This window comes from Myotis nattereri (genome assembly GCF_964212035.1).
Source record: "Myotis nattereri genome assembly, chromosome: 7".
Taxonomy (NCBI): Eukaryota; Metazoa; Chordata; class Mammalia; order Chiroptera; family Vespertilionidae; genus Myotis; species Myotis nattereri.
This window is the reverse complement of record NC_138082.1, coordinates 89257282-89274952: the sequence shown is the minus strand read 5'-3', so window position 1 is coordinate 89274952 and position 17671 is coordinate 89257282. Positions and strand designations below refer to the sequence as shown.

General features: G+C 39.8%; 1 protein-coding gene across 1 annotated transcript in view; it reads left to right on the top strand.

Moving 5' to 3' along the window:
• Positions 1–17671, top strand: part of CNTNAP5 (contactin associated protein family member 5) — an 865111-nt gene that overhangs the window by 722620 nt on the left and 124820 nt on the right. Inside the window, 1 exon segment of the mRNA XM_081095918.1 lies at positions 16500–16724. Coding sequence (XP_080952044.1) covers positions 16500–16724 — 225 coding nt within the window.

Below are 17671 nucleotides of genomic sequence, written 5' to 3'. Positions count from 1 at the left end.
TTCGCCGACTCCGTCCACACCTTTGGGGACCCCTGGACCCGCTGGGGCCGGACCCCGGCATAACACCTGGCTGTAAAATCAGTGGGGTTTCTGTCACATAAAAAGTTAGGAGTCTTCTAGAGATCCAGGTGCCCTTTTAAAGGGACAACATACAAAATATCATTTGCAGTCACTCACCCTGGGCTCCAGTGGAAGGAGGAAAGAGCAGACTGGAGTCATGTGAGAAGAGATTGGCATTTGTGGCTCTGGAGAGAGTGCTAAATGGACAACTACCAGTGCTAAATGGACAACTCCCTGTGCTGAGTCCTTCACCGAAACCGCAGATGCCATCTTTGTTGAGTGAAACACTCCATTACATATGGCATCAGCCTGGGGGAATGCAATAGCCCCACTCTCCAGACTCCCTTTCACTCCAGCCTTCAAAGCTCATAACCTATGGAGGAGTCAGCTACATGGACTCTGGGTGTAGAAGACTGGGAGGACTCAGTGTCAGTAACTGAGCTCTGTGGCTCTAGTATGGGGCCTGTATTTCCTTCACACATATGACCGGTGCAGAGTCCTTACTTCAAGTGGCCAAATCTTGGTCTATTTGGACCTGATAAACACTACTGGTCTCACCCGGATGACTCTTTGAGACCCTGCCACACCTTTAGATACTTGACAGGTGGCAGCTACCCTTGGATGTTTGCTGAGGAGTCTCAGACCCAGCACTGGTACTGAGTTTGAATCTGTATTTATCTGGTGAACAACACATCCTATCTGGCAACTCACTGACAATCAACTTCTTGCAACTTGAGTACCATCAGAGGCTTTTCAGTGACTCAGCCTAACAGGCATCCAGCAGGCAGAGGCAGGTGGAGGAGGATCTTGGGGTGACTTGGGCCATTTGATGACCTGACCGTAGGCTGGTCCTGGAAAAAGCTGGCCTTGGTGCACAATTTGGTTCTTTCCATGCACACCCAGGCCCAACAGAGGCAACCATAAACTGCGGATTGGTTGGTAGTTCCAAACAGGTAGGCCAGAGCCAGTCATAAGAGCATCTGACATTGACCTGCAGCACTGTCCCTCCCAAGAAGCCCCAAAATCAAAACACTTAGTGGCAAGTGTCAGATGACATACGAGCAAGATCCAATTAGCTACACAAAAGTCACATCCAAAGGGACATCTCAGGAGGCACCAGATCCTGCTGAGGTGAATTTTGTTTTGTGTGGTCAGCACCTGAGCAACAGGTTGTACACTGTGGTCATAGTTAATCCTCAGAGTCAGCCAGCATGAGGGTTGACTTCACACATGAATGGTCTACTAGCAATCAAGATTCAATTACAACTGGAGGATTCATAGAACCCACACAAGGGACATTCCTAGAGCACCCAGCACAGGTGATTCAAAAGATTACACTACTGGATCCAAAAACACACCTACTACATAAGCCACTATAATAAGACTGGGATACAGAAAATTTACTTATTAACAGAAATGGACACAAAGAGGCAGTCAAATGGAGAGAAAAAGAAACATTCCCCAAATGAAAGAAAAGGATAATTCTCCAGAAAAAAAGAGATAAATGAAATGGGGGCAAGCAATTCACCAGCTCTAAAGTTCAAAAAATGGTTATGAGAATGTTCAAGGAACTTAGTAAGAAAGTTAACAGTGTGAAAAACAATATAGAAACCATCAAAGAACCAGTCAGAAACTAAGTACACAATGTTACTGTAAACAATAAGATGAACAATACACTAGAAGAAATAAATATTAGATTAGATAAATCAGAGTATTAAATCTTGACTTGGAAGACAAGATAGTATAAAATACCCATCAGAGTAAAAAAAATAAAAAAAAATACAAAAACTGAAGATAGTTGAAATGACCTTTCAAAGAATATGGATTGCAATAGCATCCTCATCATAGAGGTGCCAGAATGAGAAGGGAGAGCAGAGGATTGAGAAACTATTTGAAAAAACAATGGCTGAAAACTTCCTAACCTGGTGAAAGAAAAAGACACGCAAGTCCTTGAAGTGCAGAGTTCCAACAAGATGGACCCAAAGGGCATTACATCAAGACACAATGTAATTAAAATGCCAAGTTTAAAGACAAAAGGTGAATCTTAAAAGTAGTACGAAAAGACACTTAGTTAGCTACAAGGGAGATCCCATAAGACTGTCAGCTGATTTCTCAACAGAGATATTTTTTAACAGGCCAGTAAGGAGAGGTATGAAATACTAAAAGTGATGAAAAGCAAGGACCTACAACCAAGATTACTTTACCCAGCAAGGCTATCATTAATATGGAAGGAGAATTAAAGAGCTTCCCAGACAAGAAAAAGCCAAAAGAGTTTATTACCACCAAACCAATATTACAAGAAATGTTAAAGAATCTTCTTTAAGAAAAAAGAAAAAAAGAAGAAGAATATAGTATAAAGAATGAAATGGCAATAAATATGTACCTACCAATAATCACTTTAAATGCAATCAGTTTAAATGCTCCAATCAAAAGACACAGAGTAACTAAATCAATAAGAAAACAAGAGCCATATATAATATTATCTGCAAGAGACCCAACTCAGGACGAAAGACACACACAGACTAAAATTAAATATATATAAATATATATTTCATGCAAATGAAAATATAAAGCTGGGATAGCAATACTTATAGCACACAAAATAGACTTTAAAACAAAGGCTATAGTAAGAGACAAAGAAGAAACTACATAATGATAAAGAGAGAAATCCAACAAGAGGATATACCCCTTGTAAACATATATATGCCCAACGTAGGAGCACCTAAATATATAAAGCGAATCTTGATGGACATAAAGAGAGATATCAACAGTAATAAAATGATAGCAGGGATTTTAACACTCCACTGACATCAATAAATAGCTCTTACAAACAGAAAATCAACAAGAAAATAATGACCTTAAATGACACACTAGATTAGATTATTTTTATTTATTTATTCAGAGCATTTTACCCCAAAACAGAAGAATATACATTCTTTTCAACTGCACATAGAACATTTTCTAGGATAGGCCACATGTTAGGATACAAAAACAAATCTCAATAAATTTAAGAAGATTGAAATCATATTAAGCATCTTCTCTGACCATAATGGTTCGAAACTAGAAATTTATCAGAAGAAAAAAACAAACACCTAAAAACCAAAAAGAGAATGAGGCTAAATAGCATGTTAGTAAACAATGGATAGGTTAACAGTGAAATCAAGGAAGAAATGAAAAGATACCTGGAAACAAATGAAAACACAACTCAAAATCTATGGGACATGGCAAAAGCAGTCCTAGAGGAAAATTAATAGCATTGCAGGCCTACATCAAGAAATAAGAAAAATCTCAAGCAAGGTGTTCAACTTTATACTTAATAAAACTAGTAAAACAACAACAAAGCCCCAAGAGAGCACAAGAAAAAAATAATAAAGATCAGAACAGAAATAAGCAAAAAAGAGTCTAAAAAACAATACAAAAGATCAATAAAACCAAGAACTGGGTCTTTGAAAAGATAAACAAGATTGATGAACCTTTAGTGAGACTTTTCAAGATGAAAGGACAGTGGATCCAAATAAATAAAATCAGAAATGAAAGAGAAGTAACAACTGACAACATAGCAATAAAGAATTGTAAGAAAATATTATGAACAGCTATATGCCAAGAAATGGGACTGATGGATAAATTTCTAGAAACATGCAATCTTCCAAAATTGAATCAAATAGAATCAGAAAATGTGAACAGACTGAATATATATATATATATATATATATATATATATATATATATATATTCCTAATATGCAAATAGACTGAACAGCAGAACAGCCAAACAACCAAACAACTGGTTGCTATGACATGTGCTGACCACCAGTGGGCACGTGTGGATCATGGCGGGCATCAGCAGCAGGTGGCAGAGCACGGAAGATGGTGGGCGTTGGCCATGGCAGGATGGTAGAGCAGGTGAGCGGGGGCGCCAGACCAAGGTGGGGCGTAGGTCACTGTCATTGGGACAAGCCTCTGGTGGTTACTGACAATTCTTTGCTCTCACCTGCTGCCGGTGCCAGCCCCACTCACATTACTGCCAAGCTCCTTTCCCAATCACTCCGCACTGTCAGTGGGTGTGAGTGGCAGCTGCTGGCCCCAGTCGCCCCTGAGGTCTTTTCTACCTCCCCCTGCTCCTGAGGGGTGATGGGGGCAGCAGCCACCGCTCACATACACTGCTGGCGCTGACCCCAGTAGCTCTGCACCATCAGCGGATGCGAGCAGGACAAGTGGCATCAGTGCATGGGAGCAGTGCCAGCGGGTGTGGGGCTGCCAGCAGAAAGGGGTCTGGAGGCCCAGAGGAGAGGCCAAGACCCACCTCTGTGCCCACTGCAGCCTCGCAGCCCATGAATTTCAAGGTGCATGAATTCATGCACTGGGCCCCTAGTAATTAATGAAATTGAAGCAGTAATAATAAAAAAAAATAACAAACAAAAGTCCTGAACAAATAGGTTTACAGGAAAACTTTACCAAACATTCAAAGAAGAGCTAATACCTATTCTTCTCAAACTATTCCAAACTGTTCAAGAGGAGGGAAGACTTCCAAGCATCATCCTAATTCCAAACCCAGATGACACTACAAAGAAAGAAAACTATAGGCCAGTATCCTTGTTAAAAACAGATGCTAAAATCCTCAACAAAATATTAGAAAACCAGCTAATTCGTTAAAAATTTCATACAGCATAACCAAGCGGCATTTATGCCTGAAATGCAACATTGTTACAATATCTGCAAATCAGTTAACATGATACACCAAGTAAACAAAATGAAAGCTAAAAAGCACCTGATCATTGAATAGATGCAGAAAAAGAATTTTATAAAATTTTGCCTTCTTTTATTTATAATAAAAACTCTCAGCAAACTGGGAATAGAGGGACCATACCTCAACATCATAAAAATCATATATTATAAACACACAGTCAACATCATACTCAATGGCAAATTTCCAGAAGCATTTCCCTTAAAATTGGGAACAAGACAGGGTTGTCACTCTCCCCATTCTTAGTCAGCATAGTTCTAGAAGTCCTAGTCACAGCAAAACAATAAGAAGAAATAAAAAGCATGCAAATTGGAAAGAAAGAAGATAAACTATCATTATTTGCAGATGTCAGGATACTATAACAAGAAAACACTAAATATTTCACTTTAAAAATATGGAGCCCTGGCTGGTGTTGCTCAGTGGTTATAGTGTCATCCTGAGCATGGATGGGTCCTGGGTTCATTTCCCGGTCAGGGGCATGGGTTTCGGGTTCACTCCCTGCACCCTAGCAGAGAGCATGTGGAAGACAACTGATTAGTGTGTCTCTCTCACATTAATGTTTCTCTCTCTCCCCCCTGACTCCCTTCCACTCTCTGAAAAGCAATGGAAAAAATATCCTCATGTGAAGATTAACTGATAAATAAATTTAGTAAATTAGCAGGATACAAAATAAATCTCCAGGAATCATTTTTTAGACATCAATTATGAACTATCAAAAGTAAACAAAGAAAATTATCCCATTTATAGTTGCATTAAAAAATAATACCTAGAAATAAATTTAATCAAGAATAAAAAAGATCTCTACTCACAAAATTTTAAGACATTTAAGAAATAAGTTGAAGAAGATACAGATAATGGAAGCATATACAATGCTCATGAATAAAAAGAGTTAGTATTGTTAAAATATTCATACTACCCAAAGTAATCTACAGATTCAATGCAATTCCCAACAAAATATCAATGGTGTATTTCACAGAACTAGAACAAAATATATATGGAACCACAAAATACCACAAAATATATATAATTCAAAATATATATAACCACAAATTATATATAATTCAAAAAAATATATATGGAACCACAAAAGACCCTGAATAGCCATAGCAATCTTGAGAAAGAAGTACATAGTTGGAGGAATCATGCTACCTGATGTCAAACTATATCACAAGGCCAAAATAATCAAAATAGCATGACACTGGCACAAAAACAGACATATAGGACAATGGAACAGAATAGAGACTCCAGAAATAAATCCATGCCTCTATGGTCAATTACTATTTGACAAAGGAAGCAAGAACATAATGGGGTAAAGACATTCTATTCATTAAATAGTATTGGAAAAATTGGACAGATACATGACATAAAACACAACTAAAGAAATTAGACCACCTTCTTACACCATTTACAAGAATAAACTCAAATGGATTAAAGACTTAAATAGAAGATTTGATACCATAAAATATCAGAAGAAAACATAGGCAGTAAAAATCTCAGACGTTTCTCTCAGTAACATTTTTTTTTCTGATGTAACTTTTGAGCAAGGGAAACTAAGAAAACCATAAACAAATGAGACTACATAAAACCAAAAGGTTTTTGCACAAAAAAGGAAACCATCAATAAAATGAAAAGATAACCCACCAAATAGAAGAACAGATTTTCCCATGATACATCTGATAAAGGGTTAATACCCAAAAGGTATAAAGTACTCATACAACTAAGCCTGGTTGGGGTGGCTCAGTTGGTTGGAGCATCACCCTATGAGCCAAAGGGTCACGCTTCAATTCCCAGACAGGGCACACATGTAGGTTGTGGGTTCAATCCCTAGTCAGGGCACATGCAGGATGCAACCGATCCATGTTTCTCTCTTTCCCTCTCCCTTTTCTCTTCCTCTGTCTTTAAAATCAATTTAAAAAATCCATACTGGCATGGCATGGCTTAGTAGTTGAGCATTGACCAACCTAGGAACCAGGGGATAACGGTTCAATTACTGGTCAAAGCACATGCCTGGATGTGGGCTCAATCCCCAGCAGGGGGAATACAGAAGGAAGCCCATCAGTGATTCTCTGTCGTCATTGATATCATTGATGGTTCTTTCTCTCCTTCTCCCTTCCTCTCTGAAATCAATTAATATATATTAAGCCTCAAGCCAAAGGATCCACTGTGTGCTCTCCCTGCCCACACCTTGAAAAAAAAAAAAAAAAAGAACTCGTACAACTTAACACCAGAAACACAAAAAATTCAATAAGAAAATGGGCAAAGGACCTATATATACACTTCCACAAAGAAGACATACAAATGATCAATGGACATATGAAAAGATGCTCAAAGTCAATAATCATCAGAAAAATGGAAATTAAAACCACAAACTGATAGTACCTCACATCTGTCAGAATGATTATCAATAAATCAACAAACAACAAGTATGGCAAGGATGTGGAGAAAAAGTCAACCTCATGTTGGTGGGAATGCAGATTGGTGCAGCCACTGTGGAAAACAGCATGGAGTTTCCTCAAAAAATTAAACTTGAAAATGCTTTATGATCCAGCAATTCCATTTCTGATATATAGACAAAGGAACCCAAAACACTAACTTGAAGGAATATATGAACTCCTATGTTCATTACAGGGTTATTTACACAGTAGCCAAGCTATGGAAGAAGCCCAAGAGAATAGACAAGTGAATAAAAAAGCTGTTATACATATATACAATGAAATATTACTTGACCATTAAAAAGAACACAATACTGCCTGGCTGGTGTGCTCAGTGGTTGAGCATCAACCAATAAACCAGGAGGTCATAGTTTGATTCCAGGTCAGGGTACATACCTGGTTGTGGGCTTGATCCGCAGTGGGGGGTATGCAGGAAGTAGCCAATCAATTATTATCTCTCATCATTGATGTTTCTATCTCTCTCTCTCCCTTTCCCTTCTCCCTTCCTCTCTCAAATCAATAAAAATAGATATTTTTAAAAAAGAACACAATACTACCTTTGTGACAGAATGAATAGATCTAGAGGGCATTATATAAGGAAATAATTCAGACATAGAAAGAAAAATACCATATGATTACACTTATATGTGGAATATAAAGAATAATATAAATGAAAAACAAAACAGATAATAGACCCATAGATACAGAGAACAGACTGATTGTTGCCAGATGGGACGGGAGTTGTGGACTGGGTGAAAAATGAATAGATTGATAAGTAGAGATTGGAAATACAAAATATTTATGGGATTGTAAAGTAGCATATCTATACTAATAAAAGGGTAATATGCTAATTAGACTGGACATCTTCTGGATGACCATCCGGACGTCCTTCCTGACAAAGCCGGGCCCGAGTGAAGCCACCCATCCCATGGTCCCAGGCACCAGCGCCTGTGGCTGTGGCCCGGGAGATGGAGAAACCACCCACCCACAGTCTACTGCAGCTGCAGGAGGCCCAGGCAAAGCCGGCCCAGGTCCCAGGTGCCTGCGGTTGGTTGGAGGAAGGAATCCTGGGTCCTGGGTGTGGGGCCGAGGCAGAGGCAGTTAGGGGTGATCAGGCAGGCAGGCAGAAGTGGTTAGAGGTGTTCAGGCAGGCAGAGGTGGTTAGTGGTGATCAGGCAGGCAGAGGTGGTTAGGGGAGATCAGGCAGGCAGAGGGGTTAGGGGTGATCAGGCAGGCAGGCAGGCAAGCAGTGAGGAGCCAGCGGTCCTGGATTGTGAGAGGCATATCCAACTCCCGGTTTAGGCCCGATCCCATAGGTCCTAAACTGGCAGTTGGACATCTCCCGTTGGGTTCCGGATTAGAGAGGGTGCAAGCAGGGCTGAGGCCCCCCCACCTGTGCATGAATTTCATGCACTGGGCCTCTAGTACATATATAATCTTATATAATAAAAGCCTAGGTGGCATCATATGCTATGTCATGGCCACCACAAGATGGCCACCACAAGATGGCCGGTTGGGGCGAGATCAGGCCAGCAGGGGAGGGCAGCTGGGAGCGAACAGGTCAGCAGGGGAGCAGTTAGGCAACCAAAGGGCTAAACAGCAGAACAACCGTACAGATGACCATGCTATGACACACACTGGCGCCAGGCCAGTCAAGGCAGGTTCTATGAGATTGGTTGGTGGGCCCCCATCATCGCTCCATGATCACCCCACAGTTGGAGGCCCAGGCCACTGGCCAGTGGGGTGATCAATTGTGAAGGAAGGAGGATGGCGGCAGACGTGGGCAGCTCTAGGCCAAGGTGGGTGTGGGTGCGGGCAAGGCCGGCTGCCAGAAGCAGGGGGAAGCCCATGTCTCAGTTTCTGGAAGCCAGAGGGAAGCCGATGCTGGCAGCAAGAGGAAGGAAGGCCTACCCTTGCAAGAATTTCATGCGTAGGGCCTCTAGTACAGTCAATAATATTTTAATAACTATGTATGGTGCCCGTTGGGTACAGGAATATTAGGGGGAAAATTTTTAAATTTCATGATTGGCTAACCATTATGCTGTACATATGAAACTAATAAAAAATAATGTTGAATGTAAACAGTCATTTACTTTTAAAAATATAATAATTTTGAAAAGGAGCAGCATTTCAATTATCAAAATAAAGTGTTTTAATCACCATTTTAAACACCACTTATAGTCAAATGATGATGACAGTTATATGAAGTGGCCTTCCTTTACTCTTGTTATGGCCTTCACTTTGAGGTCTATTTTGTCCAATATAAGTATTGCTACCCCAGCTTTCTTTTCATTTGCATTTGCCTGAAAGATATTTTTCCTCCCTTCACTTTCAGTCTATGTGAGTCCCTTCTTCTGAGGTGGGTCTCTTGTAGACAGCAAATGTATGGGTCATGTTTTTTTATCCATTCAGCCACTCGATGTCTTTTGGTTGGAGCATTTAGTCCATTTACGTTTAAAGTTATTATTGAAAGGTACTTGTTTGCAGCCATTTCTTTCTTTGTGTAGCTCTTTTCTTTCTGAGCTTTTTATTTCTTCTTTTTACACCAGTCCTTTTAGCATTTCTTGTATTGTTGGCTTGGTGGTGATAAACTCCCTTAGCCTTTTTTTGTCTGTGAAGCTTCTTATTTCCCCTTCAATTTTGAATGATAGCCTTGCTGGATAGAGTATTCTTGGATTCAGTCCTTTGTTTTGCATCACTTTGTAAATTTTCGTCCATTCTTTTCTGGCCTGATGTGTTTCTGTTGAGAAATCATTTGATAATCTAATGGGAGATCCCTTGTATGTAACTTTCCGTCTCTCTCTTACAGCCTTTAAGATACTCTCTTTGTCCTGAACATTTGCCATGGTAATTATGATGTGTCTTGGTGTGGGTCTTTTCGGGTTCACCTTGTTTGGGACTCTCTGTGCTTGTGTGACTTTTTTCTTCCCCACCTCAGGGAAGTTTTCTGATATTATCTCTTCGCATAGGTTTTCTAATCCTTGTTCCTCTTTCTGTTGTTCTGGAACCCCCGTTATTCATATGTTGTTTTGTTTCATGTTGTCCCAAAGCTCCCTTAGGCTCTCTCCTGTCTTTTAATTTTTTTCTCCAATTGCAGTTCAGTTTGGGTGTATTTTGCTTCCTTGTCTTAAAATTCACTAATTTGGTCCTCTGCTTCTCCTAGTCTACTATTGATATTTTCAATGGTGTTTTTCATTGCAGCTATATCACTCTTCATTTCTTCTTGGGTCTTACATAAGTTATTGATTTTTTCATCTGTTTCCTCTTGCGTCTTGCATAAGTTGTTGATTTTTTTTCTCCTTCCGGTTTATGCACTCTAGGACCCTTATTCTGAATTCTTTTTCTGTCATGTTGCATGCCTCTGTATCACTTAGCTGCTTTTCTGACGAGTCCTCCTTTTCTTTCCTTTGGGGGTTTCTTTGTCTACCCATGTTTGATCTCACCGACATACCTAGATGTTGAGTCGTTCAGTGGCTGCTCCCTGGGTGACAGTGGCTCCTCGGGCTGTGGTTGCTCCTCGAGCGGTTGTAGTAGTAGCTGCTCCTCAGTTGGCAGCAGCTCCTCTAGTAGGTGCTGTTCACAGCTGTGGTGGCTCTTCTGGCTGGTGGGGGGAGGCTTCACGTACAGCTGCTATTCCTCAGACAGAGGGTGTGGTGATCAGGAGGCTTCTGTTGCTTGGATCTGCTGCGTTGATTTAAAGGCACAAAATACAACACAACAAGGCACAACATACCAGGCACTGAACACAAATATATTCACGATATTAATAACCCCAAATAAAGGTGACCACCTGAGTTAAGAGAATTAGGGGATAAGGAAGAAAGAAGAGAAAAAGATAAAAGAGAAAAAAGAAAAGAAAAAAAAGGAGTGCAAAAATGAAATTGGGGAAAAGGAGGGGAAAAAATAAAACAAAAAGAGAGAATGAAGTAGAAGTGGGGAAGAGACTATTTATATGAGGAGAAAACTCTGATAGAACCACAACTAATCCCAACAAATTCCAGCAACAGATTCCTGGAGATGAATGCAAACTACAAACAACCAATAATATCAAGTGAGGCAAGGGACAACAGAAGCACAAAAATAACCGGGGGTGGGGTGGGGGGAACCAGCAGAAAAATAAAAAGAAAAAGAAAAACAACCTCACAACCAATCCTGAAAAAAAACAAAAAACACAATATACTCAACAATCAAGCAAACAACAACAAAACAATAAAAAGATAAAAGAAAAACAATTTGGATACTGAAGAAAGATAAGGGAGAGGTGTATAAGGATTTAGAGCAGTGGATTGGAAATAGGATATATAAGTAGGGTGAAATTTTGACAGGGGGTAAAAAGAAGGAATAGGGAAAATCTAAAGCAGGAATAGGGTAAGAGAAACAGGACAACAAAAGGGGAAAAGTGAGGAACAGGGTTTTAGCATAGGGGTAAAATTGAGGTAGAGAAAAATGATGCTAAAGGATCGATGAAAATAGAATGTAGAACACTAATCCCAAAATAAAATAAAGAGAAAATAAAATGACACTTTAAAAAATGGTAAAATGGTAGCAGTAATAATACTGTTAAAAAATAAAAATGTAGTAATTAAAAGGGTAAAATCAGGTGATGGAAAAAGCAAAAAAAAAAATGGTTTCTTAGTTAAAAGGTGAAAAAAGAATAAAAATAAATAAATAAAAATTTGCAGTAGTGAAGGTCCTTCGGTTCTTTTACTCTTCAGTCTGGCTTGCCTTAGTCCTGTCAGGTATTCAGGAGAGTGTTGAATTTCCCTGTAATACACTGTTCCTCCATGTTGTAAACCACAGTCCTGATTTTCATGCAGGCCGTATTTGTGTCCCAGACTGCCTTAATTTGTATTTACCTAAGAGTCAGTTTGTGGCTCAGCCTCTGGGTGGCAGTGTTTCTGGATTGGCCTCTGAGGCTATACGGCCTCTCTATCCAGTAGCTAGGGTTTATTTTCTCTATTGCACTTAAAACTGGTTTGGGGAAGTCCACTGCCCAGAGCTGGTTCTTTAATTGTTACCCTGCTCTGTCTCAAATGATGATGACAGTTATAAAAACTCTTGTTAATTCATTAAGACACATTTCCCAAGCCCCTATGCCAAACAATGCTTTATTTAATCCAACTTCTTGTTGGAATTTAAAAACATTGTGGACAGAAGCACCTGTGCTTGTCTGCAAAAAAATATGTAATTCATACTCTTCATCCAACTGCACTGCCCAGTTAGACATCCCCCAAGGAGTCCCAGATTGGAGAGGGTGCAGGCCGGGCTGAGGGACATCCCTGTGCATGAATTTTTAAGTCTTAATGTTGCATAATATTCCATCTGGTGGAATGGTTCCTGCTTATTTAAGCAATCCTATCACCAGAGCTACCTTAGCAATAGTGGGACTCTGCCTCCAGATCTGCTGGTGTTCATATTCTGGCTCATCCACAATCTACAGATAGGACAATGGTTGTGTAGCTCAACCTTATGATTCCTGGTTTTCATGCCTGTAGATATAAAAAGTGTGGACAATTCAGGAATTCTTCACAAATGTTTGTGGTGCATATGCAGTGAGCACTTCACAAAGAACTTGGGATGATGCCTGACCTACAGAGTCTCACTAAATAGTTGCTCTTATATTTTGGAATTTTAGATTATCCCAGTGTTTTCACATAGATAATGCTGTGATGTGCACATTAATAAATTATTTCCTTAGTAATAGAATTTCAGTGAAAAGTAACATGTATATTTTAGCTTATACTTTACTAATTGTAAAAAAAAAAAAAAAAAAAAAAAAAAAAAAAAAAAAACTATTGAAAATAATTGTCTAATATTTACCTTTCTGAGGACATATTATTTTTTTACTTTTTACTACAGAAAAATATCATTTGTGCACTCTGGTAGAGAGAAGAATTTTACAATGCCAAGCACCTATTATTTATCTTCAGTAATTATCAACTCATGGCCATTTTTATTTAATCTAAATGCTCACACCCACTTATCTTCCTTTATTATTTTGAAGCAAATGCCAAATAACTTATCACTTTATCTGAAATATTACAATATGTATTGTTAAACAATAAGGACTCATAAAAACACATATCCACAGGATCATTATTATAAAATTTTTAAGAACAAATTTCTAATACCGTGCCAATTTTTAAATTTATTTTTAGTGTGTTTGATGATTTCCTGAAATAATTACAACCTAATTGATTTTTAGGTAAGCACTAGCTAACTCATTACCCAGGATTGGTCTTCATGCTTGTTCTAATTTATTCTATCACAGTTATAAAGACCAGCTATTATTTATTGAGTTCCAACTATGTGCTATGACTTTACATGATTACTTCTACTCTTTCTACCACCACAAGACTGAATTCATCCCTGTTTATATGTGAGTGAACTGAGGTTAAGTGGGATCCTGTGAATGCTGGAGAATGGTACAGCCAGTTTCCAAGTCAGTCAGACCTCATGTTTGACTCAGGGACACACACCTTCTGCAGCACCACCCTGTCTCCTGGCTCCTTCTCTTAGTTCATTCCACACGCCATGGCCTAATCAACAGTGAGCTCCTCTTTCAGATTTTTTTAGGCTACTCCTGCCCATGGAGACATCCAATCTGGAAATTATTTTCGGTCACTCACACATCATCTACTAGGCTATCTTTCATCAGTGTTATTTTTTAATGTGTATCCTGTATGCTCAGAATATAATCAGCATAGTTCCTTCTACCTTGTAGTTGCTCTAAAGGTGTGTTAATATTGGCATTGTGGTCCTGCAGTAGCACCATGGTCACTGATGAACGTCTTCACAGTTAAGATGTTTCTTCTATTTATCCCGATGGTTTTGTATGTTAAGGCCAATCAATCAGAGAGTTTAAACTCTTAGATTATAAAATACAATCAACTGATAGAATAATAGAATCCAGGTGGTTGGCTGAATTTTCTTTGTGTTGAAATTGACAATTGAATAAACAATAAAAATAGTAGGAATAGGGGAGGAGGGAGGAAAGAAAGTTGGTATAACATTTCTTGTTTAAAAAAATACTTTTAATTTAATTTCATGTCTTAAGTATCAAGAAAAAATGTACTATGTATGCCCATATTTAATATCCTATATAATAAAAGCCTAATATGCTAAGTGTCTGGTCAGCTGGTCGGCCTTACAACCAATCAAAGCATAATATGCTAATGATATGCTAAGGTTGCTCAACCGCTCGCTATGGCATGCACTGACCACCAGGGGGTAGGTCCTTTGACCAGTACGTTAGCTTGCTGCTGGAGCCTAGCTGATTGGGGACTGAGTGAGACGGCCAGACATGCCCTGCAGCCCTTCATTGGTCCCTCCCTGGCCTGAATCCTGCACCAATGGGGTCCCTCAGCCTGGCCTGTGCCCTCTTGCAATCTAGGACCCCTCAGGGGATGTCTGAGAGCTGGTTTTGGCTCAATCCTGCAGGCCAGGCTGAGGGACCCCACTGGTGCACAAGTTTGTGCACCGGGCCTCCAGTGCTACATAACAGAATGCTCTAAATTATACTTACACTTGCACACACACACACACACACACACACACAAACCAAACATCAAATGAAAACCATTTATCTGTTAACTAGGAGACAGTAGCTCAAAAGGCAGGCAAAATGTCCCCAAGGAAGTTAGTTCACTCAAGGAAAGAGCTTGAATCAAACTAATAATTAACCCACATCATCATGGTCACAAGTCTCTACTGCACATCTTTGTAATTAGAAGGACTTGCTTGTAAATGTGAACACTTTCTCTGAACCTTTAGCAAAAATAAAAGAGTATTCCCTATCTTCTAACAATATATATAAATATGCAGCCTTCTTTTTTTGTTGTCACGGTTGCAGGTTGTTATAGAGTTTTCACAAAAGTAGAACAAATTAGCAATCAAATTAGAAAGCAAAAGCCAGGTTTGATTATGTTCTAGGTGCCATTAATTCAATGAGATGATTTCATGGGGAACTAGGAACATTGCATATGTCAGTTGGAAAGAGAAATTATGTCAATACAGCTTCTTGCTTACTATTTTTATGACAGAGGCTTGCTGCCAGACCTAAGCTATGCTGTTCTAAGAAGGAACCTTTGCTGTACAGAGACAAAGTTGAAAGGGAATTTCAGAGTGGCCTTGATTAAGAGAAGAGTGTATCTCAGCATTTAGATAAACATATAGTCAATAAGCAGATGTTTTAAATGAAGAAAATTGGAATGGGTTCTGGTTAAATTGTCTTCTGCTTTGGGAGCCTATGAGTTCAAACTGTGATGGGCGACTGTCTTAAGTGCTTTGCACACATCATTTACTCCTCCACAAAGAAGTGTTGAGGTAGGATCCATGCTTCCCATTGGCCCAAGGAGAAGACAGTCTTCACCGTGTTCTCCTGCTTCCCTGGGACTGCACAGCTAGTATGGAACTGAGCAAGGCTTCCCGCCCAGTGCTGAAGCCCAGTCCCACGCTGGCCCCACTAACCTGGCAGTGGGACAAGGATGTTGCACAGTAAGATCTGGGGCTGGCATGTTCCTGCTGATTGAATGTCATCAGTGTGGGGACGCTTCCTTTCCTCATAGAGGTGGCGGAACTCTATGTAGAGCATCACATGAGGCCTATTTGCCCAAGCCTTTTCTCTTTTTGGGGATTGGATGCCAATTCCTAGACATTTAGAAAGTTGAGTCCGAGAGTAGGATATCTATGCCTTTCTCACTGTTTCCATAAGCCCCTCTCTTCTATTTCAATGGATTCCCACCCTTCACCCAACACCAGAGAGCAACGCCGCTACGTCCCCTGTACCCTGCTCTCAGTAATTTAGAACCCACTTAAAACCCTCCTGATACAGGAGAAAAAGGCAAACCAGAATTCTTAGCATCTCAGTTTTAAAAGTAAGATGGTCCCAGTGAAATTTCTCTACACTGTGTTGAAGGCAGGGACATTTTATCTTTGCTTCTTAAAAAATGAGCCCGGCACATGTTAGTTATTCTGCAAATATATATTACACTGGACCTGAATTTCACAATGCAAATCCCAGTTCTCTCTTTTAACTGTGCAATCTGTGCAGGGTTCTTAGCCTCTGTAAGCCTCATGTTTCTCATTTGGAAATGAGGTTGATGATTTCTGCCACTTGAGAATTATTGTGGAAAGCATATTATATAATTAATGTACAAACCCTCACACAGTGCCTAATGCACAGGAACAATAAACAAGCTATGATTATATCCTGAATACTCAATTCATATCTTAATGTGTGTTTTCCCCTCTTTTATTTTGCAGAGGTTTCTGCTGCTTTTGAGGCTGGCACTTCAGTTACTTACATGTTTCAAGAACCCTACCCAGTGACCAAGAATCTAAGCCAGTCTTCCTCAGCCATTTACGCAGAGCCAGCTCCATCTAAGGAAAACATCGCACTTAGCTTTGTGACAGCCCAGGCACCCAGCCTCTTGCTTTATATCAATTCTTCCTCTCACGACTTCCTGGCTGTCCTGCTCTGCAAGAATGGTGAGTGCTGATGGCAGGGAGCTTGATGGAGTGTCATATTGGGCTAGAGGGAAAGTACTAGTATATGCCCTCTAGAACTCTGCAAAATTTCAACCTAAATTTGGTGTCACCTGAGCAGCTTATTTCCAGACCTCCAGGCAAACCCTTGATTGAACTTGACCTTTATGAGATGCAATTGATATTCCAGGCCAGTGTCAGTTCATCACTGAAGTCAAATGCATCCACTTTAATTTGCCTCGACTGTGCAGTGGTAATTCTTTATTATTTATTCCATGCTGGGATCCATTAAATGTAAAAAGAAGATCATAAGCATATCTGAGTTTCAGAAGGACAGTTGTCACATATATCCTGCCATCTTTACTGCAGTCTCCTTTACTAAGGGCCTTTAAAGCAACGAGCATAAATGCAGGCTGTATTAATAGAAGTGGATTTCTAAATCTTGGAGAGAAGTGGTATACGTGGATCATAACCTTGCTGGATACAGATCTGAGTTCTGAGAATCAAATTCTGAAAAGAATGTGAACAAAATGGAATATCTGAAGCTTAGAGGGATAAAGGAGTTAGAACCCATCTTATATGAGGGATGGTGAAAGACACCAGTCTTGATAGCTGTTAGGAAAAGTCAGGTTTTCTGTCCTCACAACTTAATTCCACATTGACGAAATGAGGACTGTTGATATGGTCATGGCAAGGGCACTATGTGATCAGAATCCTAGTGGAACAAACAATTATTAGGATTAGGCAAAGGGGGCAGGATGTGGACATCCCTGTAGCATGGTCTCAAAGACACTTTTCTGTCATCAACAATATGTATTTTCTCTTCTTGTAATTTTCTGTTATAATGAGATGTGTCTGGGCTTTAGAACCACCTCCACAGGGATCAACAGTGGTGAGGGATGGAAGAAAGGGCCTGAAATATGCAGCTCACACTGTGCCTTCTCCAGACC